Source organism: Amphimedon queenslandica, unplaced genomic scaffold, assembly GCF_000090795.2.
Source record: "Amphimedon queenslandica unplaced genomic scaffold, v1.1 AMPQUscaffold_13481, whole genome shotgun sequence".
Taxonomy (NCBI): domain Eukaryota; kingdom Metazoa; phylum Porifera; class Demospongiae; order Haplosclerida; family Niphatidae; genus Amphimedon; species Amphimedon queenslandica.
This window is the reverse complement of record NW_003546283.1, coordinates 267,997-280,801: the sequence shown is the minus strand read 5'-3', so window position 1 is coordinate 280,801 and position 12,805 is coordinate 267,997. Positions and strand designations below refer to the sequence as shown.

The window sequence follows — 12,805 nt, the reverse complement described above, 5'->3', positions numbered from 1 at the left end:
AGTTGGTTGAGTGTGAGGTAGTGTGAGAGTTAATAATGCATATTATGCATGTATAATTATAATCCACATATATATATTCTTGCGCCCCCCCCCACTCTAGTAGGCCTGACTGTTCTGGACTGGGCTCAGGATCAAGATTAAAGTTGGTTGAGTGTGAGGTAGTGTGAGAGTTAATAATGCATATTATGCATGTATTATAATATAATCCACATATATTCTTGCGCCCCCCCCCCCCACTCTAGTAGGCCTGACTGTTCTGGACCTGGACTCAGGATCAAGATTAAAGTTGGTTGAGTGTGAGGTAGTGCGAGAGTTAATAATGCATATTATGCATGTATTATAATATAATCCACATGCTCCTTAGCTATAGGTAGGCCTGTTTCCTGTCTCTGGACCAGCCCTGGATGGTAAGGATTGATTGCATATTTACACTAGCTGTTGTTACATGTAATGGGGTGAATAGTGGTAAAATGAGCCTATGGTTTTAAAATTTTGAATAATAAAAAATGGAAAAAAAGAAAAATAATAAAATAATAATAAATAATAATTTTTAATTAATTAATGAGTAGGTGGGGCTAGTGGAATTATAACCACACCCCCAAAGAGGTGAGTTAGTCACGCCCCCAATATGAAAATAATTATAAGTCACACCCTTTGCTAATGAAAATAGGCGTGGTTGTTGCATAATTAATAGGTGGAAAATAGCATCATTGTGATAGCATTAACAGAATTTGTGTTGTCAGGAATGAGAAAGAATAGCAGCTTTTTTATCTTTAAGAAAAAGAAAAGCACTTTGCACCAGATCTGCAGCTCTATAATCATAATAGCTATTATCTTTGACCATAGAACCAGGGATATTATTCATTAAAATTAATGGCAGCAATCAATGGCATCTTAGCAAAATAGCTGAATGTAAATTGTTATAACTAAAAAACCAGCAACAGGAAAAATTCAAAAACAACTTTAAACAATGTAAAAACATGTAAAGGGTCTCTTTATTGTAGTTTCATAGCAATAGAATGTAGTCTATTCTCCTGAGAGGTACGCAAAAGTCGTACCATGGCAAACTGGTTTTTCTTGAATATTTCCTGAAGAACACTCTGGAGAAACAAGAGAAGTTGCCTAAACAATGTAATAAAGTAAGTAGCAACACTTCATGACAAAAACACATTCATAGAAACAAATATTTGGGCTACAGAGGTACGCAAATGGAATTTTAGCCGTAAATTGAAGATTTAAACAATTTAAAACAAATATTAACTTACAATAACCTATCAGAACCTTGAAGCCGCCCTTATAACTTTGCAGTAGATGTTTCATAAAGCTAAATACATTTTTAAAAGAGAAAAGAGCAACTTCATACTCCAGACATTGACAGTCGCCATCTTGAAAATCATAACAGAGACTGCAAAAAGTTTTTATACACAAATGATGCGCTCACGTGATCCCGTTGCCAATCCCGGTTACGTTAGTCTATGGTCTATTATATATCCCTGATAGAACACACCTACTCAATTACTCCTAAAATAAACCACGTGGCCTTAAAACACAGTGAGGTCAGGTATCACGGTCAGTCTGTCACCATAGACATGGGACTGGAAGCCAGCCACGTCTCTTTAAGCCTGGAGCAAGGTGGAGACTTAAGAGTGTTTATCTCAGGACGGCTTAAAATTGAGGAACTGGGGAGTGGGAAGGTGTTAATTGAAGGTAGCTCTTTTGTCATTATTTCAGAATTTGACGATAGCTATCATGGCTATGAATCTGTTGCCATCAATGAGTCAAGGTGCATGCACAACGGCAATGATGGGGGAGAATTTTGCCATGGACGGCTTTCTCTTTTACTTCCAACCAGGAATGGATTTGCGAGACTATCTTTCTCATTGTTTATGTTATTATTTTGATCTTATAATTTGAGACCTTTTTCTTGTAGCTCATTACTTTTGATTTAGATTTAGCTCACTTTGTTTGGAAATAAAAATTGATGATAAATATTAATTAATAATGGCTACACCATAGATATTTACTCTAATATCTATGGCTACACCATAGATATTTACTCTATTATCTATGGCTACACCCATTGGATGGGTCACGCCTATAATAATGCAATCGTATGAGACCCCGCCCTCCTCGTAAGCTATCTCTGATGATTTTTTTAGACTTTGACTAGCAACACTCTTTCCTTCTTGTTGGTTGCTCTCTTCTTTGACCTGGTTGTTCGGTATCCCCAACTCTTCATCTCCTTCCCCCTCTCCTATCAGCGGGCCTGCCATGAGGGGGAGAAAAGAAGCTCTGATCCCGTCTATCTCCTTGTCTCACTCCCTCATCTTTGACCTTTCCTTCCTTCTCTTCTTGGCTGCTATTACAGCTGCTCTTGACAATAGTCAAATAAAAGATTGTGGCATCACGTCATCTCTGAAAGCTGATCCGGTGAGTTCCTAATCAAAGTGTCACAGTTACATGTACATGTATATATATTATATATATCTACAATTTTTGTATTGATGTGTTATTGCCTTCTGTGTCTCTTACCTTTTCTCTGCTTCTTTTCTTCTTCTTTAGCATCCTGAGTTTGCTGAGACGTCTAATAGTTTGCAGGCTCAGTGGGTCAGCCAAGATGTAAGCTTCACGATGTTATTTTTGACATTCATTCATGTGCGCTCGACTAATTTTCAAGTTTTTGTGTGACACTTGACTTTGTATACTTTAAACACTTATAGTTTTACTCCTCTTTCTCCCTACCTTTCTCTTTTTCTTTTTCCTCTCTCTCTCTCTCTCTCTCTCTCTCTCTCTCTCTCTCTCTCTCTCTCTCTCTCTCTCTCTCTCTCTCTCTCTCTCTCTCTCTCTCTCTTGATATGTAGGTTATTTTAGTAATTGGTAGCAGTTTATCTGGTCCTAATCCAACTAACGTTTGGTTGGGGTAAGTGAACTTTTATTGTACATGCTACAGTATTATAATGATAATGATAATTGTATTTTGACTTGAGCATTATTATACACAATGAACAATGTACTGTATTGTGTACAAGTATACAGTAGATGTAACTCATTGATGCATTATAGGCATGAATTGTGCCACTACAAGTACTGTATTAAGCCATGATTTTGTGAGGGATTTTATAAGAGGCCCATGGCCAATGATTTCCTTTGCCCTATACCAATTACATACTATAGTAGCATCAATTAATATCCTATTACCAGGGGAGGATTAGTGGCTGATAAGTTATGTCTCATATCCTCAGTACATGCATACATGCACTGTATGCATTCTTGTTTGTTATTTTGGCATTATATTTTTGTTGGTGAGCCGTTGTATTATCATTAGTCTATTGTTGTTATCTTTAGTGCTTTCATTATCACATTTTTTATTGCATGCAGCTGCATAACACATAACATTATCTAATAGCATGTGACAGCACAGCAGAGTACATGTACATTATGAATATTATTTACTGGTATTATTGCACATGGACATGAATGTGTAAGGGAGAAATGACATCCAATATATTGTGAGGAGTAAATTGCATGCCTAATTGATTGTACATGTACAATAGACATATTTATACATGTACATGTATGTTTACAATACATGTGTGTTTTAGAGTGAATTTGTTCATGAATGATGTTTATTTTGCCTACTTAAGCATATAATTTGATATTTTTTTCACTCCCTTTCCCCTCTTACCACTTCTCTCTCTCTCTTTCTTCTTTTTCTCTCCCTCCCTCTCTTTCTCTCTCCGTTAGTTCCCGCTCATCTAAAACTGGTCTGTATCACTTTGCTAAGCACAATGGTATTAATGAAGCAGTTAACACACAATCATTACAGATATCACGCAATGGGTTTAACACAGTAAGTATAATCAGTATAATCAGCTTGTACATTGAAAGCATAGTTTTTATATTATTATACACGCACAGGTACCTGATTTTGCATGTACATGTACATGTATATATGCATTGTAGACATAAAAGTAGAGAATATTTGTGATATGATTGCATTACTGAGTATGATAATAGTGAATGATGACTTACATTATCATGATATCAGCTACTCAATGGCTCCTTGGTGGCTAGACGTTACATCCACTATAAATGAATACATTGAAACTGGACAAATGAATGATAGTGCATCAATTGCTTTGTAACTTAATATGTACAATGTACATGTACAGTACATGTACTGTATTTGTGAATGGAAGGGCTTTTAATCAATGAATGTCCATTTACATGTATACATGTAAATGGACAATATTATTATACGTGTACATGTACATGTAATTTAAGGTTGAAATTTATAGTACATCAGCTACATGTACATGTATAAAGCTTGCTTCATGTGCTTAAAAGACAGGTTTTTTAATAATTTTAAAATGTAATTTTAAAATGTAAATTTTGATAGGAATCAGCTCAAACTTTAATTTATTAATGTGCATTCTTTCCTTATAGGCTGTCGTAGTAGCCGAGTCACAGAAGACCCTTTACGTTAGTACTAATGGAGGAATGGATTGGTCTAATCATAATCTTCCCGAGTCTTCCTTTAATCCTTTAACTGACCTCATGCTCAGTCCTGTTAATCCGTCCCACATGAGTCTGAGGACCAACAAAGGAAACGTCAGTATAGAACTACAAGTACAAGTACATGTAACACTGATCACTGTTGGATCAGTTTGAATCAAGCATTTGTTGAATCATAATACAATCACTGATCAGTTTGAATCTTAATATGATTTGTACATATGTATGAATCCTGTAATTGAGCTGCTTTATTAATACGTGTACTGTACATGTACATGTACATCTATATCTTTTCTTACTTCTGTTTTTATTTTGTTGTCTCTCCCTCTCTCTCAATCCATTTATTGTCAATAATAGCTATACTTCTCATACAATCATGGTAAATCATGGAATCGTATTGGTAAACACGTCCAGCAGGCCACGTTTGTCAACACGACCTCAGAAAACGAGTTCCTTTTCTTCTCCACTAGTTCTCTTATACCAAAAATATTTCCGCTTTATCGTTATGACGTGCGGACAAAGAAAAACAAAGGTACAATACTACATGCATGTACATGTATATGTACCAGTCATAGATAACAGTACATAATTTACACCTCACAAAATTGATAATTTTTTATCAATGCTTATAACAACACTTGACTCTGTTTATTTAGCTGATGGGTTAAGTGCTAGCTCAGCTGGCTCAAGAATAACTTGCTTTTATCATGAGTTTCAACTAGTACAAGCTTAACACTATTTTTATCAAAATTACTGTTTGTTTTAACAGTTATTTTTTCAAATTTGGTGTATGTGTGTCTTATTAAATTTATTTCCCTTGAATGCCAATGTAACCATGTGCTGTAGTGTTGCTGTACTATTAATACTAGTGTACTTTTCTTGCCCTTAAGGCTGTATTTATTAATGTTTTTTGAATCATTTAGAGATTGACCAGGCTGCCTATAGATATTCCGTTGATAACAATTACTTATATGTATCAAGACAGAATTACACTGGAAGTGCTGTACGTATTAATAACTTAATTTCTTTAATATTTCATTCTCTACTTTATACATGTACATGTACTTGTAGTCCGACAGCCGTACAAGACGGTTCTACGTGTCGACAGACTTTGACAGAGATCGTGTGACGTTTAGAGAAGTTCAGCTGCCTGCCGCTGAATGGGAAGATGTAAGGAGCAGATCATAATGCAGCAATTAATGTAGAGTATTATTGTATATGCATGTAGTTTGTGTCTGTAATGGCTACTCATGAGACTGGAGCCTTCATACATATATCAAAAGCAAAAGGTACAGTATATACCTGTACATGTATGTATGTATGTTATGTGACATACATTGTTTATTGTTTATTGTGATGTTGTCTGTTTAGATAAAGAAAAGGGCCAGTTGTTTGTTTCTGATAAAAGTGGAGCAATTTTTACTCTGTCACTTGACAATCACATGGTATGTAATGGAGTATTGATTCATCCACCCTCTTTAATGGACATGTACATGCATTCACATATACCCCTTTATTGTATATGTACATGCATTGACATACATGTACATGTATACCCTTTTTTATGTACATGTACATGTACATGTACACAATGTACATGCATTCACATGTACCCTCTTTAATGTACATGTACATGTACATGCATTAATTCACATATATCCTCTTTAATGTATAATGTGCTTGTATTTCTTTTACAGCTTCAACGTGTCTCAATAGCTTACGTTAGTATCCTTGCCTTTGATGACTTCTATGAAGTTAAGTCAATGAGGGGAGTCTACATATCAACTGTTGTTGAATCAGGTACTACTACATGTACTAGTCTAGGTTGCTATATTTCTTATGTGATTGTGTGAGTGACATTTTGTTAACATGGCCTCTCTCTCTGTCTATAGGGAATCATTATTCCGTCATAACGTTTAACAATGGAGCCAGCTGGCAGAGGATCAGTCCACCACCTGGCACTAATTGTGTATGTGGAGTAGTTGTGTCTAGTACTGATCTACAAAGCCAAGAATTTTCATGCCTGATCCAGGACTGTTGCCCAAAATTACTGGATCAGGCTTGATATCAGTATTGGTACAGCACTGATGACTATCATTGCTGAATCATGAAAGTTGGTCTGGCCTGATCCAGTGTTGATCCTTGTGCCTGTACCATGGCTGACTCCATGATTGTATCAGGACTGATTCAGACTGAATCAGTCCTGATCCACGTGCTAACTCTTGGCTGTGTACTTTGATTCTTATTTCTGTCTTAATCTTTTTATCACTGCATGTTATACATGTACATGTACGTGTACATTTATATGCATGATTTCTTTATTTTTATTACATGTATGTTATAAACTATTCCTTTTTTCTTTTGTTAGTTGTTGTCAAGTGGTTGCTCATTGCATCTTCACATGTCCTACTCACAGGCGGTTAATGCTAGTTTTAAAAATGGACCATTGTCAGTCTCCAGTGCTGTAGGAGTCATCATAGCTCAGGGTTGGTACTACATGTACATGTACACGTGCATTTATGCATTGACATGTACTGTACAATATCATGTTGCACATGACATTTTTCATTTCATAATTATTCTCATTATTTTTAGGATCTATTGGAAAAACAAGAAGTTACAATCCGTCTGATTCGAGAGTTTTTATATCAGACGATGGAGGGTATACATGGAAGGTAATGGCATTAATTGCTACAACATAATATGTATGGATGCTGTTAATTCCTCTTTGTAGATGCATAGCAATTTGACTGGTACCTATTCCTATGGGATTGCTAATCATGGAAACATCATTGCTGCAGTCCCTGATCACCAATTCTCCAGGACGATATGGTAACCATGGCTACGAGGCCACACCCCCAATTACTTTTGCAAATAGGTTTTCTCATGACAGAGGGGATTGTTTCAAACCCGAGGATATTGACACCACGGGGTCCTTTAAAGTTACCAAAGGACTCCTAATGGATCCACTGGGTCTGGGAATGTTTGCTTTCGCACTGGGTCTGGAAGGAACGGACATTAATGACATGTGGAGACTAATAGCTATTGACTTTCATTCCATACTGGATTCACCATGTTAGTTTATTAATACACAAATACTGTACATGTATTTTGGTGGAATGCAATGCACCTGAAGGTGTACCACAGGATTTTGGCATAGTGCATGTACATGTACATGTACATGTATATCGCACAATTTTTAATATCTCTCCCATCTTTCTATTCCTTAGGCCACAGTCAGGACTATATGCTGGTGACTGAGCACAATATATCATCAACCTGTATTCTCGGATACAAGAAACAATTTCACATCACTAAACCAACATCATTGTTAGCCCTCGTCAATAGCTATACTATTTATTATTATTATTATTATTATTGTTGTTGTTGTTGTTGTTGTTGTTGTTGTTATTACTGTTATACATGCTGTTTTTTGCTAGCTGTTACAATGATGCTGGTTATATTCCTGAGAGTAAAGTGATACGTTGTAACTGTACCTATACTGACATGGAATGGTAAGCATTATTATTATTTGTTAGACGTAATAATACTTTTCATTATTCTTCTAGTGATTATGGGTACATTATGAATCAAAGTACAAATAAATGTCTACCAATCAGTGGATTCAACTTATCATCAGTCTGTCCACCTGGTCACGATACGTATCAACAAAGTATCCACGGGTACATAATTTAAATTACATGTACATTGTACATGTATGCCTTTATTATTTTTGTCTCTCTCTTTCTCCATTTTTGCCCTCCTTCTTTTTAAAACAGGTACAGACTGATAGCAGGTGATAAGTGTCTACCAAACGACCAATCAAAGGAGCTGCTGAAGACCAAGTTAATCCAGTGTACTGGGCACGAAGCTCCTGGGGGATATGTCATTTCAACAGGATCTGTAAGTTTTGAAAAACCACCACCAAATGTGCTTGTGCAAGTGCAAAACTATGATTTATATAATCATACATGTACATGTATATTTAGCTAGAAGACTTAAGGATCACAAATTTGTGAATGTTCTGTATAACTTGCAAATATTTCAAATGTTTCTATAGTACTAGCTAGTACATGTACATGTAGATTCAAGAAAATGATAATTCTAAGTGCAGTTGTCACCCTTTTACTGTCTCTTGCTCTTTTCTTTTATCCTAATAGCCAGCAGCAATGAAAGTGGTTGGTGTGTTAATATTTGTCATTAGTGTTCTCTTAGCTGGTGCTTGTGCTATTTATTGTTATGTCCATTGCAAGTCAAAATCACGCAACAAATTGTAAGCTTCCCCTAAACTAACATTATGTCACATGTGATAATGATGTATGTGTTTAGTCATGATAGAGTCGTATATAAGAGAGTTCCCTTGAAGGAGCCTGGAGTGTCTTCAGGCGGTGAACCGAGTTCTTCGAGTGATGATGACTTACTTAATTAAGACTAATACAGTATTATTAATAATAATAATAATAATAATAATAATAGTAATCATGATTAATTATTTTTAATAGCTTTTAATAGCATTCTGTTGATAATAAAGTTACATTTGTTGTTTTCTGTGTAAAGCAGTCAATCTCTCTAGCCGATCTGTGATGATACATGTATAAAATGGTTAATTAATTGGTGGGTGTGGTGAAATTATGTACATGTACCTTCGAATGAAGGATGAGAAGTGAAACTAGTCGGGAACGATTTTGACCTTGAGCTAGTGTCACTAAAAATAATTATAAATTAATTTATGGCTAGTATTATTACTGCCATTTCAACTTTTCACTCTCTCCCTTACTCTAATGCTCTTAATCTTTTATCTAATTCAATCCTCTTCTTTGCGAATGTGATCCCACCCTCACTGTAGCTCCGCCCACATAGCCCCGCCCTGTTATCAGCTCTGTGTTCTTGCCAATGACCTAATGATGATGATAAAAATGTATCTTTTGTACATGTACAATGTACATGTATTTACTGGAGCCAAACTGTATTGTGACACAAAATGTACATATGTGTGTGTGAGGAACTACATGTACATGTACATGTATAAGTGTTTGAAAATCACAAAAACGACAGCCATCTTGAAAAACCAACCTCAATCCTACATTATAGGCTACCGTCCATATAATAGTATCACTGTACAATAATAATAAACAAACATGTACATGTACTTGGACTTCAAAATTATTTATAATCATTATACTTACATAAAGCATAGTAAATGTTGTTATAAATAAAATAGACTCCACCTATTGTAAACGGTAGCAGCTGTACCATTGGGTTCTTTATAGTAAAAACTATAATAATAGAAATGGAATTGAGAATGGGAACATTTAAATGAAAAGAAAAGGAGAGGAGATAGAGTGCAGGAGATAAGAAGACATAGATGGTGGTAGCATGGTAGTTACATTGAGGTAGGATTGAGGTTGCATGGTAGACTATAACTGGTGATACTGCGGCTAGCAAAGAGCGAGAAAGAAAGTCCAAATGTTGTATATGAGACAATTCGTGAGCTTTAGAGAAATAATTATAACAATTTTATTGATGTTTTAAATTTTGTTATATCGTACCGATTGCAAAGTCGACTTGCTCCCTGGTTGGTAAGAGTAACTCAGCAATCAGTTGACCATCCTTTGACCTCCAATCAATCTCTTCACCTAATACATATTCATATACATCAGTACAGGTGTAACTCATTATAATTAACCGCATAGCTCTAATCCCAGTTTCTCAATATCATTCGTAGTGTGACATAGCACAGTACTATAATGTGCAATGGTTACTATAGCAATGCAAACCACACCTACCTTGAAAGCCCAACAACAGCTCCGTAAGGAAATATCGAATTACCAGCACTATTACCTACAGCAGGTGATAATTAGTGGGTGTGGCTATACATTTAGCTATACATACTGCTTAATCCCTTGTTAATGTAGACTTTAATGCGATGCGGCATTCCTACATGCTGCCGAAATATCACATGATCATCACGTGATCAATCTTACCATTGAGGTAGCAATGGCCTCAACGCGTGCCTGGAGCTCTGGAGGTACATTGATTTTAAGTTCACTCCTATTAATAAATAAAATAATTAATTAATCTATGAATATAATTATAAAATGGACTTGAACACGCCCCCTAGCTCACTCTTGTTTGGTTATCGAGGGAAAGAGATGCTTTATGGAAGTGAGGCCTAGTAGTATACCGCTTGCTGTGTACATAATTCTCTTTAAACGAGTGAAAAACTCAGCAGACATTTTCCTGTTGGCTTCTAAATCTCGAGCTAAATCTTCCTGGTAAGTGGGCGGGACTGATTGGTGGTGGTGGGTTGTTAAAAAATGGCCGAGGTAACTTCGAATCTTACAGAAGGTGGTCCCGGGCCAGTAATGGCTAGCTCTCTCAGTTGTGACCTGACTGGACTCCCTAGCTTTATATTACAGTTCGTTCTAGGCTGTGTTGCTTTCAGTACACTGATAAGTGAGTGTTGGAATCCACTCGACAATGTGATCTGTCTTCCCTCCACTAGTTAAACGTTATAGAGAGAAAAAAGAAGTGAGACGACCTGTTTTAATATGGTAAGATGATATATATGGGTTCTATGTATGTGTATGCACATTTAGTGGCTTCTATGGTATCTTATTCAACGAATTTTATCATTACTTAATAAATGATTATTAGTCAGAATCAGCTCAGACTTTCTACATTATCATAAATGCATTAATACGTATCAGAAAATGTAATAGATATTTTTAAAAGCAGGAACTACATGTATAAATTATGCTATGAATTTTAATGATAGGATTGCCGATTCTTCTAAGCAAGCAATAGCAATGCTTGGTGCTCATTTTTGTAACTTGTTATTAGCCCAACTCTTACCACTAGAGGACACAGACCACTGCATCATGTAAGGATAGTACTCTACTACAACTACTCTGTACAATACATGTACATTCTCTGCACTATTTTTATGTTTTTTGTTTTGTTAATTGCAAAAATTAATTTAATTTTTTTATTTTTTATAGATATCTTCTAAATTTCCTTCTTGACTCAACCCTAGGCATCATCATTATATATGTTCTTTTAAAATTAGTTAAATGTATCGTCAACCATTTTAACTTTACTCCTCTCAAATCTGGGGAATACGGTTAGTGGATGGGGCCTTAATTGGCCGAACCACACCCACATTTCCTTATTAGGTGTTCCATTTCGTTGCAACTATTGGCTAGCTCAGTGTGGAGTTGTGTTACTGGTTATGCTAGTAATGAAACTAGTCATTGGGCCAATGGCTGTGTTTCACTTCTGGACAAAAGTAAAGATGAATCCGTTAGATTTTTAATTTTTTATGTACTTTTTTGTGGATTTAATGTACCAAAATTGAGATTTCTTAATGCGAATCACTGAAATGTACATTTATGTATTGTTTGGTTAATGTACTTTTGTAATTTCTTTTAGTGTGTTTTTGTCAATATCTATTCTACATGTACCTTCATTTTTGATTCTCATGCTTTAGGTGGGTCACGTCATACTGCCTTTCAAGAACAAAGAGCTGAGGACAGCAGTAGTAATTTTTATTGTTCCTTTTATAGTAAATGTAAGTTGGACGGACGATATTCTCAGTTGCATTTGGAGCAACTTTTAAAATTTTGTAAAAAAATTAAATTTTAATCTGAATCAGCTCAAACTTTCTACACAAAATAAGTACATGTATATGCATGAAAAAATATTGTTAAAATGAAAATTTTTTTCCTTTTTAATTTTGGCAAAATTTAGCCCAAGACAATGTACTACAGCACCAGGGACTTAGGCCTGATTTTGGAGCAACTTAAAAATTTATGAAATCAATTTATTTTGTCTTGTATATGTACATGCTTACAAATCATTAGCAGTGTCATCAGTATATGTTGTTTTTGCTAATAGGTCATGATGTTTTGGATTGTTGATAGCATCATTATGAGAAGCAATGACGATGTTATCCTTTACAAGAAAAACGACGAAAAACACCGTCATAGCAAAGAGCCTGTGAAATTTAGAAGAAAGCATCAGAACGTGTACCTCCCTCTATCTAATGGAGACACACAAGAGTTTGATGAAGAAGGAATGGACAGTACTCCTACTGGATCAATGGAAAATTTAACTGTTTAATTAACGGAAGATTTAAAATTATTCGTTATTATGTATATGTGTTTGTGTGTAATTAACGGTAACAGATTATTTTGAATCATAAAAGGTGTATCTTTCTGGGGTACCATAGATAAACACTGTTATTATTAATAGCTTTTTATAATAAATAAAAACAAGAGCTTGATATCAT

At 35.4% G+C, this 12,805-nt stretch overlaps 3 protein-coding genes and 1 long non-coding RNA gene across 5 annotated transcripts; 2 read left to right on the top strand and 2 right to left on the bottom strand.

Moving 5' to 3' along the window:
* Window positions 1–905: 905 nt before the first annotated feature.
* Window positions 906–1,453, bottom strand: LOC109580721 (uncharacterized). Its single transcript, XR_002184325.1, has 2 exons — window positions 1,266–1,453; window positions 906–1,122 (listed from the first exon to the last, which is right to left on the bottom strand). It is a non-coding gene; the product is annotated as an uncharacterized LOC109580721 (long non-coding RNA).
* Window positions 1,454–2,115: 662 nt separating this feature from the next.
* Window positions 2,116–9,071, top strand: LOC100633631 (sortilin-like). Its single transcript, XM_003384951.3, has 22 exons — window positions 2,116–2,430; window positions 2,563–2,619; window positions 2,862–2,920; window positions 3,745–3,850; window positions 4,447–4,611; window positions 4,873–5,047; window positions 5,439–5,518; window positions 5,587–5,685; window positions 5,744–5,804; window positions 5,887–5,960; window positions 6,213–6,315; window positions 6,408–6,484; window positions 6,884–7,001; window positions 7,111–7,190; window positions 7,250–7,347; window positions 7,394–7,590; window positions 7,746–7,845; window positions 7,956–8,030; window positions 8,085–8,198; window positions 8,295–8,418; window positions 8,676–8,788; window positions 8,845–9,071. Exons 1-22 carry the CDS (start codon window positions 2,272–2,274, stop codon window positions 8,942–8,944), a joined length of 2,334 nt encoding a protein of 777 aa, XP_003384999.1. The 5' UTR covers window positions 2,116–2,271; the 3' UTR covers window positions 8,945–9,071.
* On the bottom strand, window positions 9,027–10,773 carry LOC109580710 (transmembrane protein 177-like). The gene is made up of 11 exons (XM_019994186.1): window positions 10,642–10,773; window positions 10,500–10,566; window positions 10,408–10,459; window positions 10,302–10,356; window positions 10,202–10,257; window positions 10,065–10,151; window positions 9,903–10,007; window positions 9,702–9,791; window positions 9,293–9,413; window positions 9,159–9,220; window positions 9,027–9,093 (listed from the first exon to the last, which is right to left on the bottom strand). Exons 1-11 carry the CDS (start codon window positions 10,749–10,751, stop codon window positions 9,047–9,049), a joined length of 852 nt encoding a protein of 283 aa, XP_019849745.1. The 5' UTR covers window positions 10,752–10,773; the 3' UTR covers window positions 9,027–9,046.
* On the top strand, window positions 10,700–12,750 carry LOC100639350 (store-operated calcium entry regulator STIMATE-like). 2 transcript variants are annotated; one of them, XM_003384911.3, is made up of 8 exons: window positions 10,700–10,790; window positions 10,861–10,971; window positions 11,021–11,069; window positions 11,294–11,398; window positions 11,517–11,638; window positions 11,691–11,803; window positions 12,005–12,085; window positions 12,412–12,750. In XM_003384911.3, exons 2-8 carry the CDS (start codon window positions 10,881–10,883, stop codon window positions 12,634–12,636), a joined length of 786 nt encoding a protein of 261 aa, XP_003384959.1. In that variant the 5' UTR covers window positions 10,700–10,790; window positions 10,861–10,880; the 3' UTR covers window positions 12,637–12,750. The 2 variants fall into 2 exon arrangements, with proteins under 2 accessions (XP_003384959.1, XP_019849746.1); XM_019994187.1 differs by lacking the exon at window positions 10,700–10,790 and having other exon boundaries at window positions 10,798–10,971.
* Window positions 12,751–12,805: the final 55 nt, after the last annotated feature.